Here is an 18,640-nt window from a genome sequence, read left to right as displayed (position 1 = left end):
GCTAGATCATGAAATCATATGCATAGCATAATAATGCATTTCTACATCATCCTCCAGGCACACTAGGAAAGGCAATGAAGGGGGCCTCAGCAGAGGGTCAAGGTCACATTTACTGGAGGTAGCCTCTGGGGATGGCTTCCTGAACCAGATGGGGCATAAGGAGAACTTGCATGCAGGATTAGCATCCAGCTGAACACTCCTGTAACATCACACCAATTAACATTTTGAAATATTCTGATTTGTATCAGTTCATACCATGAACTCCCCTGAGCACCCTAAGCGTTCTCCACCTCCCATTACTGTCCTGTACACCTCGCCTCTTGCCCAGGATACTGACTCCTCGGGACCCAGCAACTAAATGGTTAACCACCTGGCACACCACTCTCATTGGTTGGTGCCCACCCCCCATAGCACTTGCAAGATATTTTTAATATCGCTCGTTGCATACGTCTTAGTCAAGTTCCAGTTCTAACAAAGCACTGGAGAACATCGGATAGAGCAGGACCAGCTCGGGAAACTTGGATCTCAGCCCAGGCCTTGCCCTCTTCCTGTGGCATTGGCAAGTGAGACCAGGCCCATCCTACACTGGCTGATACAGGCTTGGGAATCGGGCCAACCTGGGGCCTAGAGCACTTCCTGGCTATGTGGCTCCCCTGTCTATTTAGTGAACATAGTAATACTACCCCGTAGGGTTGTTTTCAGGAATCAGTTAAATCATGTAGAAATCCTAGCACTCATAGATATTAGGTTTTTAAATTTTTATTTACTCATTCATTCATTCATTCATTCATTCATCTATCTTGCAGTAGGCATACTATATGCACATTCAAAAGATCTAAAAGGGTCATATCCATCAGAGTCCTGGCAGGAAAGGATATGTTCAGAGTTGAGTGGCAGACAGTTTCATGAACCTCCTGGATTTCCCCCCAACTTTATTGAGCTATAATTGGCATATAACACTACTGTGTACAATGTGTCGATTTGACTCATTTATATATTGCAAAATGATTACCACCCCGGGATTAGCTAACACTGCCATTGTGTCACGTAATATTTAAGACCTCTTAGCAACTTTCAAGCATATAATAGGTACCGCTAACTCTAACCACGATGCTCTCTATGCAGTCCCCAGAACTTACTCATCTTATAACTGGATGTTGGTACCAGCTGGGCAGGAAACGAATCAGGGATGTTGGGGTACGCAGCAATGATTGGAAGCCACTAGTTCCCTGGGTCTGAAGGAGCCGGGGGAGCAAATGGTGTTACACTAGAGTTGATAGGTGCAAGCTGTGGAGGAGAGAACCCTCTGGAACCGCTCCCTCTCCCTCCTCCAGCCCTTGGCTGGTGCCCCCATCAGCTGAACACAGCTGGAAACCAGAGAGCAAGGGCACTGTGGATCCAGACCATGGAGGAGGGTCCCCTCAGGGTGCAGAGCAGGTGGAGAACGATGTGTGAGGTGAGAGGAGGATATAGGAAAAAAGGAATGTCCACAGCTCTAATGAGTGTGTGTGTGTGTGTGTGTGTGTGTGTGTGCTCGTGCATGCGTGTGCGTGCATGCGTGTGTGTCTTCCTCCCTTCCACCTCCTCCCCAGCCATCTAGTTTTGATCCCAGTAAGCAGCCTTTATTACTAATTCCTTACCTGTCCTTCCAGAAATACCCCACACATAGAAGAGCAAACGCACTTGTTTACACAAGCGTTGTACACAATATACATTAACTTACACCTGCTCCATACCTTGGCCTATCGAGATTCATTCTGTTTTAAAGATCTATCTCATTCTTAGTACTGGCTGCATAAAGTCCTTCGAATGGCCATACCATAACTTGGTTAACCAGGTCCCTACTGCTGGCTTTGGGTTTGTTTCCAGTCTTTTGCTATTACAAACCATGTTGCTATAAACGCCTTTGCACGTGTGTCATTCCCAGCACATCTGTTGGCCAGACTCCCAGAACAGGAATCACTAGCCCTGAAAAGACGTAGACACCAAATTTCTAAAGGAAAAAGCTGAGCAGTTTGAAATGCTAAATACGAATATACAGAAACACAGAAAATTATTGAAGTGAAAAATCTGTATTAGTGCACTCTTCTGGCGGGTGCTCTATGTGAGCCACTGCTCTGTGGTTCATGCTAACTTGCGTAGCAACCCTAGGAGGTAGGAAGTGGCCTCAGCACCCAGTTTCAACATGTCGTGGGGGCATATGGTTCCCCTCCATGGCTCCAAGCAGTTCACTGACACCAGCTGGGGGTCTGAGAAGTCCACTCAATTCTGACATTATCTCTCGGGAGGTGGCGTCAGAGCCCACAAGTCAGGGGATCAGTCCTACAAGACGGCCCCCACCCATGCCATTCGCAAATCCAGGGTGTCACCTGGGCTCCTGACTGACCAGTGGTAGGTAGGAGGTTCCAATGACCCCGTTTCTGGGTTCAATTAATTTGCTAGAGCAGCTCACAGGACTCAGAGAAACAATTTATTTACTAGGTTACTAGTTTATTATCAAAGGATGTAACTCAGAACCAGCTCCACAGAAGAGCTATGCAGGGCTTCTGTGCCCTAAGTGTGACACTCTTCACGTATTCACCAATCCAGAAGCTCTCTGAACACCGTCCCATTAGGTTATTATGGAGGCTTCTTTACATAGGCGTGATTGATTAAATCATTGGCCATTGGTGATTGGTTCAACCTCCAGCCTCCCTTCCCCTGAAATCATGGGGTGGGGCTGAGGCTTCCAGCCCTCTATTCTTGGTCGGTGCCCCTGGCCAGCAGCCTCCATCATTAGGTGCTTTCTGAAAGTCACCTTCTCATCATAAACACAGGTGTGGTGGGAAGGGGCTTGTTATAAATATCAAGACGTCCATTTCGTTTTTATGGCTTTGAAGTGATTTCACGAACTGGGAACAAGAGACTAAATATTGTTTTTTAGAATTAATTTATTTTTTAATTTACATCCAAGTTAGCATATAGTGCAACAATGATTTCAGGAACCTTCCTTAATGCCTCTTACCCATTTAACCCATCCCCCCTCCCACAACCCCTCCAGCAACCTGTTTGTTCTCTGTATTTAAGAGTCTCTTATGTTCTTTCCCCTCCCTGTTTTTATATTATTTTTGCTTCCCTTCCTTTATGTTCATCTGTTTTGTATCTTAAATTCTTCATATGAGTGAAGTCATATGACATTCGTCTTTCTCTGACTAATTTCACTTAGCATAATACACTCTAGTTCCATCCATGTGGTTGCAAATGGCAAGATTTCATTCTTTTTGATTGCCAAGGAATACTCCATTGTATATATATACCACATCTTCATATCCATTCATCCATCCGTGGACATTTGGGCTCTTTCCATACTTTGGCTATTGTTGATAGCACTGCTATAAACATTGGGGTGCATGTGCCCCTTCAAAACAGCACACCTGAATCCTTTGGATAAATACCCACTAGTGCAATTGCTGGGTCATAGGGTAGTTCTATTTTTAATTTTTTGAGGAACCTTCATACTGTTTTCCAGAGCGGCTGCACCAGTTTGCATTCCCACCAGCAGAGCAAAAGAGATCCTCTTTCTCTGCATCCTTGCCAACAGCTGTTGTTGCCTGAGTTGTTACTGTTAGCTATTCTGACAGGTGTGAGGGGGTGTCTCATTGTGGTTTTGATTTGTATTTCCCTGATGATGAATGCTGTTGAGCATTTTTTCATGTGTCAGTTGGCCATCTGGATGTCTTCTTTGCAGAAGTGTCTATTCATGTCTTTTGCCCATTTCTTCACTGGATTTTTTGTTTTTGTGGTGTTTGGTTTGATAAATTTTTTATAGATTTTGATATGTCATTTGCAAATACCTTCTCTCATTCCATCAGTTGCCTTTTAGTTTTGCTGATTGTTTATTTTGCTGTGCAGAAGTTTTTATCTTGATGAGGTCCCAATAGTTCATTTTTGCTTTTGTTTCCCTTGCCTCCGGAGATGTGTTGAGTAAGAAGTTGCTGCAGCCGAGGTCAAAGAGATTGTTGCCTTTTTCTCCTCTAGGATTTTGATGGCTTCCTGTCTTATGTTTAAGTCTTTCTTCCATTTTGAATTTATTTTGTGTATGGTGTAGGAAAGTGATCCAGGTTCACTTTTCTGCATGTCCCTGTCCAGTTTTCCCAGCACCACTTGCTGAAGAGACTGTCTTTATTCCATTGGATAATCTTTCCTGCTTTGTCAAAGATTAGTTGGCCATACATTTGTGGGTCCATTTCTGGGCTCTCTATTCTGTTCCATTGATCTGAGTGTCTGTTTTTGTGCCAAAAGACTACATATTGTAATGAAAGTTGCTCCCATTGCTCTTATCACTCAGGAAATTTCAAGAGTTTTGGAAACCATGAAACAGGAACCATGGACAAAGACCAAATATACATGAGAAACATATTTTGGTCATCTGAGTGATCTTCAAGTTGACCCTTAAATGACATGTGTTTGACCTGCACAGGTCTTCTGATACATGGATTTTTCCCCGTAGATAAAATAGAGTACTATAAATGTGTTTTCTCTTCTTTTCGGTTTTCTTAATAACATTTCTTTTTCTCTAGCTTAGTTTATTGAAAGAATATAGTGTATAGCTATACTATACTATAATATATTATACTATAATAGTATAGCTATACACTATATTCTTTCAATAAACTAAGCTAGAGAAAAGCTATAGTATAGCTATATACTATATTCTTTCAACAGCTAATTAACTGTATATATTGTCAGTAAATCTTCTGATCAACATAGGCTATTAGTAGTTAAGTTTGTGAGGAGTCAGAAGTGATACTTGGATCTTTGACAGTGTTGGGAGGTTGATGCACCTAACCCCTGCCTTGTTCAAGAGTTAGCTGTATTTCTTATAAATCACAATATCACGATAGACATATTCTTTTTTGTTATCTTTTAATGTTTTTATTTATTTTTGCGTGGGGGAGGGGCATAAAGAGGGAGACATAGAATCCAAAGCAGGCTCCAGGCTCTGAGCTGTCAGCACAGAGCTGGACATGGGGCTCGAACTCATGAACTGCAAGATCATGACCTGAGCTGAAGTCAGATGCTTAACTAACTGAGCCACCCAGGCGCCCCTCGCGATAGACATATTCTTGTGGGCCTTCGGAATGAAGGCCTCAGTTTCTCACTGCTGTTGGCTGGAGGCTGCCCTCAGTTCCTTGCCACGTGGAGGTCCCCTAAGGCCAGCAAGAGAAACTGCTAGCAAGAGAGAAGTCACTCTTTTATAAACAAATCACTTTTTTCATGTTCTTTGATTTAGAAACCTAGGTCCAGCCCACACACAGGGGAGGGGATTCCACAAGGGTGTGAGTACCGGGAGCACCCTGAGAAATGTGCCTGCCACACTCATTGTTCCAAAGGGAGGATGAATGCACAGAGAAGTTAAGCAATTTTCCTAGGCCACACAGCCTCGTGTGTGAGTCAGGGGTTCAAACCCAGGCATTGTGTTTGTGGGTTCCAGGCTCTCGAGCACTGTACCTCCAAACTGAATTGTTACTGTGTTCACAGCCCTGTTACAAACCGGGTCGTGCACATGGGAGCTCAGTGGAATCGGTGCTGTAGCTTTAATATTCCTGTTTTTATCATTTGTAACCTGTGGTTTTTGAACCTGGCACAAAAAGAAGTTTCTCGGTGCTGCTCCGAAGGTCTCTGTGTCAGCCCACACAGCAGAGGCCACCCTGCCAGCCGCTAGGATCCAGATTGGACTGCAGGACCCAGTCTGACGTGGGGGAGGGGTGCAGAGCCCGGGGTCCCCTCCCTGGCCCCTCCCTAGTTACCAAAGTGCAGCCAGACCTCAGTCACACGCAGTCAGCCAGGCCATTCCAGCCCCGGTGGACTAGGCTTTCCTGGGGGAGCGGAGTTCTCACCGCCGGGAACCACTAGCCCTGGCCCTCTCACAGGGGCACAGTGACCCAGGGCCTCACACCGCCCCTGGGGGAAAAGGCTGGGTGCTGGCCTCTGGGCCCTCTTGGAATGTGGGCTTGAACTGAGGAAGCACAGCGGACACGTGGGCCAGCAAAGGCTTTGGAGCCAGACGGCCCTGGGGGCACGTTCCAGCTGGCTCTGGCTCTTTCCAGCGATGAGCCTCAGGCAGATGATTTCCTGAGCCTGCTTTTCTTCCCCGTGAAGTGAGTTGTCTTGAGGATGGCCTGAGATCACACAAGCTGTTTTAGCTTCCTGTTCCCGCTGTGACAAACTTCCACAGACTTGGGGCCTTAAAACAACCCAGATCTATTCATTTATACTTCTGGAGGTCAGAAGTCTGGAATTGGTCTCACCAGGCCACAGCCAAGGTCAGCATGGCTAATTCCTTCTGGAGGCTCCAGGGGAGAATCCAGTTCCTTGACTTCTCAGCTCTGGCGGCTGCCCCATTTCTCAGCTCATGGCCCCTCCAATTTTCACATCACACCGCTCCAGTCTCTGCTGCTGCTGCTTTTTTTTTTTTTCTAAGATTACTTATTTTGAGAGACAGAGAACAGGAGGGGCAGAGAAAGGGAGAGAGACAATCCCAAGCAGGCTCTGCACTGTCAGTGAAGAGCCTGACATGGGGCTCGAACCCATGAACCGGGAGGTCATGACCTGAGCCAAAATCAAGAGTGAGACACTTAACCGACTGAGCCACCAGGCGCCCCTCTTCTTTTTCATATACAGTCTCTGCTGCTATCATCATGTTGCCTCCTCTCCCGCCGTCCCCCCTCCTTCTGCCTCCTCCTGTAAGGACACTCATGATCACATTTGGGGCCTCCCTGGGTAATCCAGGATAATCCATGCATCTCAAGATCCTTAATCACATCTGCAAAGCTCCTTTTGCCATATAAGGTCACATTCACAGGTTCAAGGGATTGGAAGGCAGCTACGCTCACCACTATACCACCAACGCAGGTTCAAGGGATTGGGACGGGGAAGCGTTGGGTCGTTACTCAGCTGACCACATAGGTCAGGTGTCTGGCACACAGTTAGCACTCAGTAAACAGCAACTCATTACATTGCCACTGCCTCCTAGGTGGGGGCAGGGTCACACACACCTGCTCACATATGGAAGAGGCCTTCTTCCAGCAGGGGACAAGGGCCACTGTAAAACGTGACATGGGGGCCCTGGGTAGCTCAGTGGGTTAAGCATCTCTTGGTTTCTGCTCAGGTCATGGGTTCGAGCCTCTTATCCAGCTCGGCCCTGATATGTGGAGCCTGCTTGAGATTCTCTCTCTCTGCCCCTCCCTGGCTTGTGCTCTCTCTCTCACACAAAATAAATAAATAAAAATCCACAGTGTGATCTGGAAGAGGTCACGTCCCCGGCCTGGGGATTCCAGGCTGGGTTTCCACGATGAGGGTGTTCTCTGGGCTCCGAGGAGGTGGCAGGCATGGCCGCCCCCTCCACCTGGAACAAAGCCACTTTATCGAAAAATTCCAAACTCTCCCATAGAGCCTACTCTTCCAAATGCTTTCTTACATTAATTCACTCTGTAATCCCAGCAATTCAATGAGGTGGGAGCTATTAATCTCCCTATTTTACGGATGGAAAGTCAAAGCACAGGAAATTTATTAAGTCACCCATAGTCCTACAGCTGTGCTAACCACCTCCAGGGACCAAAACATTGACGGCATTTTTTTTAAAAAGAAAATCTGCTCATTTTCAAAAAATTTCTATAATGAAGTCATGTCATTTTTATACCCTTAAATTTTTTTTAATGTTTATTTTTGAGAGAGATTGAGACCGAGTGTGAGCAGGGGAGCGGCAGAGAGAGAGGGAGACCCAGAATCTGAGCTGTCAGCACGGAGTCCGACGTGGGGCTCGAACTCTTGGAACCATGAGCTTTCTCCTACTCTGCTGACTTCTGTTTGCTCTGCTGTCAGGACCTTTCAGTCTTGTCTGTCTCTCTTACCAGACTCTATTTCCTTCCTTTCTGGCTCAGTGCTCATTATAATAACAATGAGCAAGTGACTTAGGCTCTCTGTGACTCAGTTTTCTCATTTGTGCAGTGGTGGTAGTACCTAACTCACAGGCGGCATGAACCCTTAGGTCATTTCCCATTTTTCTTATTCGAAGCAAGGCTATATATAGATCTATACGTCAGCACTAATACTGGGAAATTCTTAGAAGAAAATATGGGAGCAAGCCTTTGTGACCACAGCTTAGGCAAAGCCTTCTTGGCTCTGGCACCAAAAGCACAGGCAACAAAGAAAAACAAAAACAAAACAGATACACCGGATTGCATTAAGCTGAAAGACCTTTATGCTGCAAAGGATCATATCAAGAAAGTGGAGAGACAAACCACAGGAAGGAAAAGTATTGGCAATATCTCTGATAAGGGACTCTAGACTATATAAGGCACTTTTACAGCTCAATAATAAAAAAGACAAAAACCCACTTAAAAAAAAAGGCAAAGGATCTGAAGAGACATTTCTCCTGAGATTTACAAATGACCGCGAAGCCCATGAATAAGATGCTCAACATCATTAGCCACCAGGGAAATGCAGACGGACGTGTCCTCGATGGCTCATGCTGCCTCCGCCACCATCACTGCTGTCACCGCCACCTCACAAACCACTAGTATGAATAAAACATGAAAGATGATTATAATAACAAGTGTTAGCGAAGATGTGGAGAAATGGGAGCCTTCCTATGTTCAGGGAGGATGTAAAATGGTGCAGCCGCTGTGGACCCAGCCTGGTGGTCCCCTCGGTCAGAACATGGATTTAACACATGACCCGGAAATTCTGCTCCTGGATGGGCACCCAAAGACAAATGAAAACTTACAGACATGCAAGAACTGATGCACCGATGCCCGTAGCGGCATTATTCACAGCAGCCAGAAAGCGGAAACAACCTAAACGACCAGGTAAAATCAATACAATTGCTGCACATGGTAAAACAACGTTTGCTGGTGGAAAGGATTGAAATATGGGGGCGCCGGGTGGCTCAGTCATGTGAGCGTCCAGCTCCTGATTTCAGCTCGTGACCCCAGGATCGTGAGATCAGACCCTGTGTTGGGCTCTGTGCTGAGCGAGGCGCCTGCTTGGGATTCTCTCTTCTCCTCTCTCTCTGTCCCTATTCTGCTCACATATGCACACTCTCTCTTTCTCTCTCTCAAAATAAAAATAAAAATAAAAAGAAGAAAGGATTGAACTGTGGACACAGGGTACAGCACGGGTGAATCTTGGAACAGTATTCAGAGGACATATCCTTCCACAAGAATGGGTATTTACATCACAATTTGTTGGCAGTCCATAGAATTCTGGAAGGGAATCGCTGGTAAGCACTGTTATAAGAGTAGCAGAAACCATGATAATGAAAGCTACTATTTGTTAAATGCTCCATTTATGCTCATTTCGGACTCTCAGTAATTTTGTGAAGTATTATTATCCTCATTTCACAGTTGAGGAAACTGAGACCAGTGAGCAGAGGTCAGATACCTGGATTGTGATGGTGCTGTTATTTACCCTGGAGCTTCTGGTGTGCATGGGTGGCTCAGTCAGTTAAGCATCTGAGTTCGGCTCAGGTCATGATCTCACGGTTCGTGGGTTCGAGCCCCGCGTCGGGCTCTATGCTGACCGCTCAGAGCCTGGAGCCTGCTTCGGATTTTGGGTTTCCCTCTCTCTCTGCCCTTCCCCTACTCATGCTCTGTTTCTCTCTGTCTCAATAATAAATAAACATAAAAAATAAAAATAAAAATAGACCAGAGCTTCTGCCCTTAACCCCTCTGGTGAGGGGGGCTTCCTGGCAGGGACTTAGCACCATGTGTCAGATGAAGTCTTGGGGCTGGCTGGAGAGGGGAGGAGGGTCCCCCATCAGTCGGGACTGGCCAGCCATGCCCTTGCCTCCATCCTTGGGGGCTTTCTTCCAGGCAGCTCTCTGGGCGGGTGTTGGGGACCCTAGCTGTGCTTCCTTCTTGTGATTACTCTGCCCGTGATTGTTGGGAGGAAGTGGCCATGGCCAGCCAGAGCTGTGGGCGAGGGGCTATTTTGGGAGAAGGCAGGCAGTGGCATCTGAAGCACCCCCGCCACAGGAAGGCCCTTGACAGCACTGTCCCTGTCAGCCACCTCTGCGCCCTCCAGAGGGCCCGGCAGAGCTTTGAGCTGGGGACTCACTGTCTGCCTCTGTCCTCCGAACACACCAGGGTTCTTTGTTCTGAAGATTTTTTTTCATTTTAAAAATGAAAAAGGAGTTTTAATTTTTTTTTAACAACTCAGCGGCCCAGAGTACATCCAGGATTTTTAGACTTCTACAAAAAAAGTTCTGCTTATTTATTTTATTAACAAGCCCTATATGGACTTCCTGTGTCCTGGCCACTGCTCTGAGGGCCGGATGACTGTCTGTTCATTTACTTCTTACATCATTTCTGCCTGGTAGCTGCTGATATTATCCCCATTTTACAGATGAGGAGACTGGGGTTCAGGGGCTCAGATTTGCCAAAGGTTGTAAAGGGGCAGTGCTAGGGCCCCCCACCCAAGCCACCTAGCTGGAGTTTCTCTCTTCTTAGCAACTCTACCCAACAGTTTAGAGGCTTTACTCTGCGTCCCTCTTCATCCATTGGTTTTCAGGGCTGTGGGGTGGTTGTCTTGGAAAGGCTGTGGTAGGCTCAGGTGGCTGTTGGGTCCTATTGGTCCCCTTCCCTGGTCCCAGCACATGGAGGACTGGCCCTGAGTTACTGGCAAGAGGGTGGCAGCTTGGTGTAATGGGTAAGAGCTTGGGGCTGATTCACTTCCTAGCTGTGTGACCTTGAGAAAGTGACTCCACCTCTCTGAGGTCATTCGTGTAACGGCAGCCATAGCCCAGAGCTGGCACTAATAACAGATATTAATGTTGTTAATAGTAGTAGTAGAAGAGACAGTTGTTGAGTGAATGCATTAAAACAGGGGTCAGTCAACTTTTTCCTACAGAAGAGCAGGTGGTACATATTTTTGGCCTTGCAGGTCACACAGCTGGTAACTACTTAACTCTAGACAGTGTGTCAACAAATGGGTGTGGCTGGGTTCCAATGAAACTTTATTTATGAGGACACTGAAATCTGAATTTCATGTAATTTTCATGTATCAGAAAATATTACTCTTTTTTTTTTTCAACCATTCAGAAGTAGACAAACCCGTCTCTGCTCACGGGCACTGCTGGCTGGCGCGCTCCTGCAGTGTGCTGACCCCCTGCACTAGAACGTGAGTTCTACCAGGGGCTTTGGGGTGCTCGGTTTGCTGTTCTGTCCACCCTGAATAGTGCACTCAGTAAGCACTCCAGAAAGTGATATTGAATGAACAAATCAATATACAGAAGGGGGTTTAACGCTGGCCCTCTAAGACTGGGAGGGCGGGCAGAGGGAAGGAGCATTCCAGGTGGGGGACAGCCTGCACAAAGGCATGGAGTCAGGGATAAGCCCAACATCCTCTCTGGCCCAGGAAGCCATCAATGCCTGGTAGAGACTGGGCAGCAAGGCTGACTGCAAAAGCAGTTAGCGGGCTAGGGGTCAGGAAAAGAAGTCGGGGTGCTGGGGGTGCTCCCAGAAGCGGTTCTGTTGGGTTATCGCCGTGCCCCTGTCCCAGAACCACCAGCCTTATTTTTAACCCCGCTGACGAAAGATAATCCGAATGAAATCAAGAAGAGTGACTGATCCCTGCCCCTCCCCCTGCCCCAGTTTCTGCTGGTTGTCTTTCCCGTAGGTCAGAGCCATCCTTGGAGACTCTGCCCCAGCGGTCTCGGCCCGCACACAGTGAGTGGTCATAGGAGAAGACACAGGCCCAGCATTTCCCGAGCAGGGCCTGACCCCGCAGAAGGGATCCTGGTGCTTCTCCTCCGCAAGCAAGGCTCCTGGGGAGTTGAGCAGGCCGGGAGCTGCCCAGCATAGAGCCGGTGGCTCGGTCTGTCTGCCAGCGCATGCTTCTTAGACTTCAGGGAGCAGTGGAAGCTTCTGGAGTACTTCTAAAACAGATTCCTGGGCTCCTCCCCCTGAAGTCCTGACTCAGTAGGTCTGGGGTGGAGCCCCAGAACCTGCATTTCTGACAAGCTCCCACGTGATGAGGGGCCAGGCGGGTGAGGGGCCACACTGTGAGTGGCCCTGACCTACAAGAGCCTCTGGGCAACAGCAGGTGCCCCGCCCTCATCCCGTGAGTTGGCAGCCCTGTGCCCAGAAGGCAGCTGGTGACTTGCTCATCAGGGCAGCCTCGGCCGGAGGACTGGAGAGGCTCGAGGCTGTGCTAAGTGCTTTGGGCTTTATTTTGAGCCTGGTAGGAGGCTTTGCAAAGATTTTAAGCAAGAGCTGAGGCCCCTGGATGCCAGCCCGCGATGCCACTGTGGTCAGTTGTAGGGAGCACATGGGGGCTTTGAGGAGCAGTGACGGAAGGAGGGAGAGGCCGCAGATGCTGGAGCTCCAGCAGGACTAGGAGAGGGGACTCGGTGAGTGATGGCCGTGGCTGCCGCAGGGAGCTGCGGAGGAGGGGGTGGGAGAACACAGGGTGCCTGGCTTGAAGGACGGCAGCCATTGCTGGGACCAGAGGCCAGGGGGTCAGCCGGCCAAACTGACTGACACGGGGAAGAGCAGTGCGCTTTGGTGAACACAGCAGCCCTCCCTGCCTTGGGCTGTGTGGCCGTCCCTTTCTCAACCCCTGCTCTGACTGCTCTGGGGTTGATCCCCCAGCTCTCCTGGGCTCTGTGTGCAGGCTGCCTTTCTGGCCTTAGGAGGAGCCCTGCAGCACGGCTTCCTGGGCCACCAAGGAAACAAGCAAGCGCCATCCAGCTTATGTTACCAAAAAAGGACATTTTCTCCCTTTGAAGGTTTGCCCAGCACTTTCTCTCCTCCCCCGACCTGGGGTTTCAGGTTGCCGGGGAAGTGTTTCTGGAAAGTTTAGCAGTTTGAGTCACTTGCATCCACATACAGGCAAATATGAACCTGGGATGTGCAGATACCACACTCAGTTTTGATGTCATGAACCTCATCTTTCTTCTTCTCCTTCATCAACTCCTCCTCCACCATCACCTCCACCAACACCAGCTCCTCCACTGCCTCCACCACCACCACCACTGTCCCCACCACCATCACCTCCGCCACCACCACTGTCCCCACCACCATCACCACTGTCCCCACCACCATCACCACTGTCCCCACCACCACCTCCTCCACCACCACTACTGTCTCCACCACCATCACCTCCACCATCACCACTGCCCCCACCACCATCACCTCCACCACTACCACTGCTGTCACCACCACCATCACCTCCTCCACCATCACCTCCTCTGCCACCATCACCTCCTCCACCAATGGCTCCACCTCCACCACGCCATCACCACCACCATCACCACCGCCATCATCTCCTCCACCATCATCACCACCTCCACTCAGTCACATGGTGGCCTAAAGGTTTTCATATGCTGCCTCTTAAATCAGTAGTTTTCACAGCAACTCCAAGAAGGGAAAATAATTATCTCCATTGTACAGATGAAGAAACTGGGGCACAGAGAGGCAGAGCAACTCGTCCAAGGTCCTAGAGTCACAGTGGGATCAGGAGTAGGTTGAAGTGGGTAAGGTCATGCAAAAGGGCAGGGTCTGATCCAGTCTTTTTAAAAATGTGTTCACATCTTGTTCATTAAGGATTTTTGGCATTATTTTTGACTTTTAAAATATTGCTTTAAAATATAGTTTTCTCTTGCTTAGTTTTTGGTATCTCCCTAAAGTTTGAGCTGGAGGTGAATGCTTTACTTGCCTCACCCTAGCCCTAGCCTTGGCAGCACCGAACTGGAATCCAAAGCTGTGCTCTTGGCCACTCCCTGTCTGTCTTACACTTATAACCGTGCTCATGCGTGAGTGCCCCTCCGCTTATCCCTGTGAGCATGCGTGAGTTCACTTACGTATTCGTTCTTTTTAAAGTAAACTCTGTGCCCAATGTGGGGCTCAAACTCAGACCCTGAGATCAAGGGCTGTGTGCTCTACCGACTAAGCCAGCCGGACATCCCACGTTTATGCATTCCTTCCTTCAGTAAACATTATTGTGGGAAGGCGGCATGGCGGTGAGGGCGGGGCTTGGAAATCATAGAGTTCTGGGTTCGACGCCTCTGTTCCCTGCTGGGTGACAGGATAGCCTGCGGTTAAAGGCACGGGCCTGAGATCCCAGAATGCCTTGGTTTGAAATCTTGCCCTGTCACTTCTTGGCTGTGGAAGTTAGCCTTAGTTCCTTAAAATTCCCTCGGTAAAGAGGGATGGCTAATACCTGCTCTCCAGGGTTATTGGGCGATCAAATGAGTTAATTTCCACAAATCCTGTGGCATGTGGTAAACACTTTGTAAGTATTAACTATTATTTTGCATCCTTGAGAAAGACCCCTCTCTGAGCCTCAGTTTCCCCAGGTGTAAATTACAAACAGTAAAAACTACCTCCCAGGCAGTTTTGAGGATTGAAGGGGACAACGTAGGTAAAGGGTCTGTCACATAGAAGCAGCTTAATAAAATCCATCTCCCTTATCCCAGGCCCAATTCTATATGCTAGAGATTGAGATACGGAGACAGACACCAACTCCCTGAGGAATGAACTCATCTGCACGTGTGGACACTGATTTGACTGTTCAGTTCCTCAGAGCACTGAGCTCTTGCTCCTTCTCAGGGCCTGGCCCATTCACAATGGAGCTGCTATTATTTTACTAGGTGCTTCTGGCTAGACGAACAGCTGAAGCAAACATCTCCCCGACCTCAGGTGCTTAACACAATACACATTTACTGCTTCTTTAAAAGCTCCACACTGAATGTTCCAATGTAATTTCTAAGTGGTCCACATTCCAACGTGAGCCTGTGGGAAGGGGACTTCACATTATCTATAATCATCTCGACCTCGGTTCTTTCCGTTGTGTCTCTTAACACGGGTTTACAGCAGGTTCTGGGGATGGAATTCAGGGAGTCTGTGACCCTGGATGCTGTCTTAGGTTAGACTCCTTAGAAGCAGATTCTGAGGTGGGGATTCCTGAGCAGATTTTTTCTTTAAGTTTTTATTTATTTATTGAGAGAGAGAGAGAGCATGCGAGCAGGGCAGGGGCACAGAGAGAGGGAGAGAGACAATCCCCAGCAGGCTTTGTGCTATCAGTACAAAGCCCGACGAGGGGCTCCATCTCACGAACTGTAAGATATGATCTGAGCCAAGATCAAGAGCTGGATGCTTCACGCACTGAGGCGCCCCGTGAGCAGGTGATTTTTTGAGGGGATGCTCCCAGGAGAGGGGAGGGTGACAGAAACAGGGCAGGGTAGGGAAGTAACCCAGCACGGATGTAATCTTACCTGCAGTCCTGCTTCAGCCTGGCTTCACAGCGAGGGGTTGGGGAGGGTGTTCTGTGGCTCATACCGCAGAGTTGGTTCTTCCTGGGTTAGGAGGGGACTCTCGGTGGGTGTCATCAGTCATTAGTTGTGGGCTGCTTGGTTGGAGTGGGGGGCACTTTACCTCTGAAGCAACATGGCTTCTGCTGGGTGCAGTTCTCTGGGACAGCAGTGCATCATTGGCAGCCTATATAGGAGCTAGGGGTGGGTGCATTTGCTCAGCGAAGGGATCTGGCCAGGGCACAAAAGTGCCTACAACAGATGGGAAAACTATCTTATTTTTACTAACCTCTAACTGAAATTAAGATTGGCTTCAAATTATGGAGGTAGGCCACAAACCATAGGAATATTAGAAATATGTGTAACTTGGGGTGCCGGGGTGGCTCAGTTGGTTAAGCATCTGACGTTGGCTCAGGTCATGATCTCGTGGTCCATGAGTTTGAGTCGCGTGTCAGGCTCTGTGCTGACAGCTCAGAGCCTGGAGCCTGCTTCAGATTCAGCATCTCCCTCTCTCTCTACTCCCTCCCTACTTGCACTCTGTCTCTCTCTCAAAAAATAAATAAATTAAAAAAATAAAGAAATACCTGTGACTTTGTTACCCATAGAAATCAAATATACTTTCATATTATTATTGTTGCAGATATGTTTTTTTTAATATTTTTAAAGTAATTTCTACACCCAATGTGGGGCTAGAACTCACAGCCCAGAGATCAAGAGTTACATGCTCCACTGACTAGCCAGCTAGGTGCCCCTATTGCAGATATCTTTGAAACACCCTTTATGCCCATCTAGACTTTAAAATTAGTGTAATTCGTAGACTTGCTAGATATTTTATTCAATGTGTTCATGAAGAAGGACACAGACATTATATTATGAATTTGTTACTTTAAATATTTCGGTAACAGTGTGTCAGTGTAATTGGATCCTTTTGTAATCCTATGTATTTTATGCATTTTAAAACCTTATTCTGAGAAGGAGTCCATAGGTACCACCACATGCCAGAGGGGTCTGTGATCCAGAAGAGGTTAAGTTCCCTGTTCTGGAGTATTAGCTTTTCTTCCATTCAACCAGCAACAGGGCAAAAGGACAGGAGGTAGATTGCAGAGGAGGTTTTTATGGGCCCGACCTGGAAACAGCGTACGTCATGTCTTCCCACAATGCACTGGCCAGAACTCAGTTGCCTGATCACGCTGATTGCAAGACAGATGTGGGCCATCTGCGTGCTCAGAAAGAAGGGGAATGGTCTAGGCCATGCACAGCAGTCTGGGCCACAGGGGTCAGTACAGACTCATTGACAGCCTGAGTGAATGAATGCTCTGTCCAGTGTATCTTTTGTGGGCAGAGGGCTGGCTGTCTGGAGGGATTCTGAGTCTCTACCATGTTGTTTCCTTAGGACAAGCCACGCCAAGGCCAAAGCTGAGGCAGCGGAACAAGCTGCCGTGGCTGCCAACCAGGAGTCCAACATTGCCCGCACTCTGGCCAGGGAGCTGGCTCCAGACTTCTACCAGCCAGGTAAGGCCACGCAGGGGAGGGGACAGGCAGGACAGGGTGAGGGGAGGTCCCCAGGGTTGGGCCATTATTCTTTTGGTTCGCTTGCTGGAAGGCTGGGATACCCAGGCAGGTTCACAAATGTCTGCGAGTCCAGGCAACGGGGGTGTGGTGAAAGCAGGGGATGGGGCGACACCAGGGGACTCTTGCTGAGGTCGTGGCGGGGAGTCAGAGGCTCCCAGCTGCGCGCTGGCCCCACTCCAGGCTGCCTACTCTCTCTGCTGCAGGCAGGCTGTTGAGCTGATGAAGCTTAGTGAAGAGAGAGGACAGCATTTCAGGGCATGAGGCACGTATTCACGTCCTGACTCCACTACTCACCAGCTCAGAGTCCTTGTTCAATTCTTTTGCTCCTGTAAACCTCAGTCTTCTGATCTGTAAAATGGGAGAAAGAATAATACCTTTTTGGGGGGTGGATTAAATGCATGTCAGGTGAAGAGCACATGGCCCGTCCATAGCAAGCTCTCGATAACTGTTGGTGTTGGCTGTCGTCTCTGTGTTATGATTAAATTCCACACAGCATATGTTCTGTGTGGTTAGAACGGGGGCTCTGAGAGCACGTAACCCGGGGAGTTACATCTCCAGGCAGGCAGATGTTAGAGAAGGTCAGTGGGTCTCAAACATCTCCGAGAACATTGGGCCCACCCGGAGTTTTTGATTCAGTAGGTCTAGGGTGGAGCCCATGAGTGTGATTTTGTAACAAGGATCAGGCAATGCCAGTGCTGCTGGTTTGGGACCACTCATTGAGAATCCCTGCATCGTGTAGTGCTGTGTGGCAAATCAAGAGGAAGGGACTGCGGTGCAAAGGCACAGAAACTTGGAAGGGAATGGCAGATGAGGAAGCTAGATGGTAAACCAGGCAGCGAGGGGGGTCGGGGAGGCGAAATGTGTCCTTACTCTGCAGCCCCTGCCTCTAGTACAGAGTTGGTGGCTGGGTGGAGCAGTGGGAGCCCAGCGGGTGGGAGATCCTTCTCCGCCCTGAAGGGTTTCTAGCGAGTGGCATGCTTAGACTTGTCTTTTCTGAATGTTATTCTGGCTGTAGCCCCGAGACCACAGGGGACTGTCTGGGGGACCTCCGAGCACAGACTTGTAAAGTTGCTCCCCCTGCTGGTCCCAGGAGGAAGGACACCTCCCAGCGTCACTTCCACTTTTGATGGTCATTGCTGTCACCCTGTGCCAGGCCCTGAGCTGGGCATTTGACATGTTTTTTTTTTTTTCAGTTAAACCTTGCATTAGTATTTGTGAAATAGGTATGATTAGGCCATTTTTCAGATAAGGGAGTGGAAAGAAACCAGTGCCACGGTTAAGAACAATAACTCCGCAGCCAGTCGGACTGGATCTGGTCCTGCTTCTGCCCTTTGTCAGCCTGGTGACTTTAGGCAAATGATGCCATCTCTCCGAGCCTTCCTTTCTTTCTTCTGTAAAAATGAGGCTAATAGCACGGAACTCATAGATAGGGTTGTTAAAACGCCTCAGTGAGCTCCTGTTTGGAAATTGGCACAGTGGTGGGCACAGGCTAGATGGTAGGAAAGTGCTGGCTGAGTCAATAAAGGAGGCTGGGGTTGAATGGCTTGCCCAGGGTCGTCGTTGGTGGAACCGGGGTTCGAGGCCAGCCTTGCCGGTTGTCCCCCGCAGGTCCGGAGTATCAGAAGCGCCGGCTGCTGCAGGAGATCCTGGAGAACTCGGAGAGCCTGCTCGAGCCCCCGGAGCGGGGCCCAGGGGCGGGGGGCCCCCCACAGCGGACCCGCGAGAGCCCTCAGCTGCACGAGCACGAGCCCCCAAGGCCCGAGGGCGGCCCCCCGT

At 48.8% G+C, this 18,640-nt stretch overlaps 1 protein-coding gene across 1 annotated transcript in view; it reads left to right on the top strand.

The window, feature by feature from the left end:
* The window catches only part of JPH2 (junctophilin 2), a 71,953-nt gene that overhangs the window by 48,907 nt on the left and 4,406 nt on the right, over positions 1-18,640 (top strand). The window contains exons 3-4 of the mRNA XM_029917952.1: positions 16,686-16,804; positions 18,473-18,638. Coding sequence (XP_029773812.1) covers positions 16,686-16,804; positions 18,473-18,638 — 285 coding nt within the window. The remainder of the gene's footprint in view (positions 1-16,685; positions 16,805-18,472; positions 18,639-18,640) is intronic.

This window comes from Suricata suricatta, chromosome 12 (assembly GCF_006229205.1).
Source record: "Suricata suricatta isolate VVHF042 chromosome 12, meerkat_22Aug2017_6uvM2_HiC, whole genome shotgun sequence".
Lineage (NCBI taxonomy): Eukaryota > Metazoa > Chordata > Mammalia > Carnivora > Herpestidae > Suricata > Suricata suricatta.
Note: the sequence above shows the minus strand (reverse complement) of the source record. Positions and strands in the feature narration are given on the sequence as shown.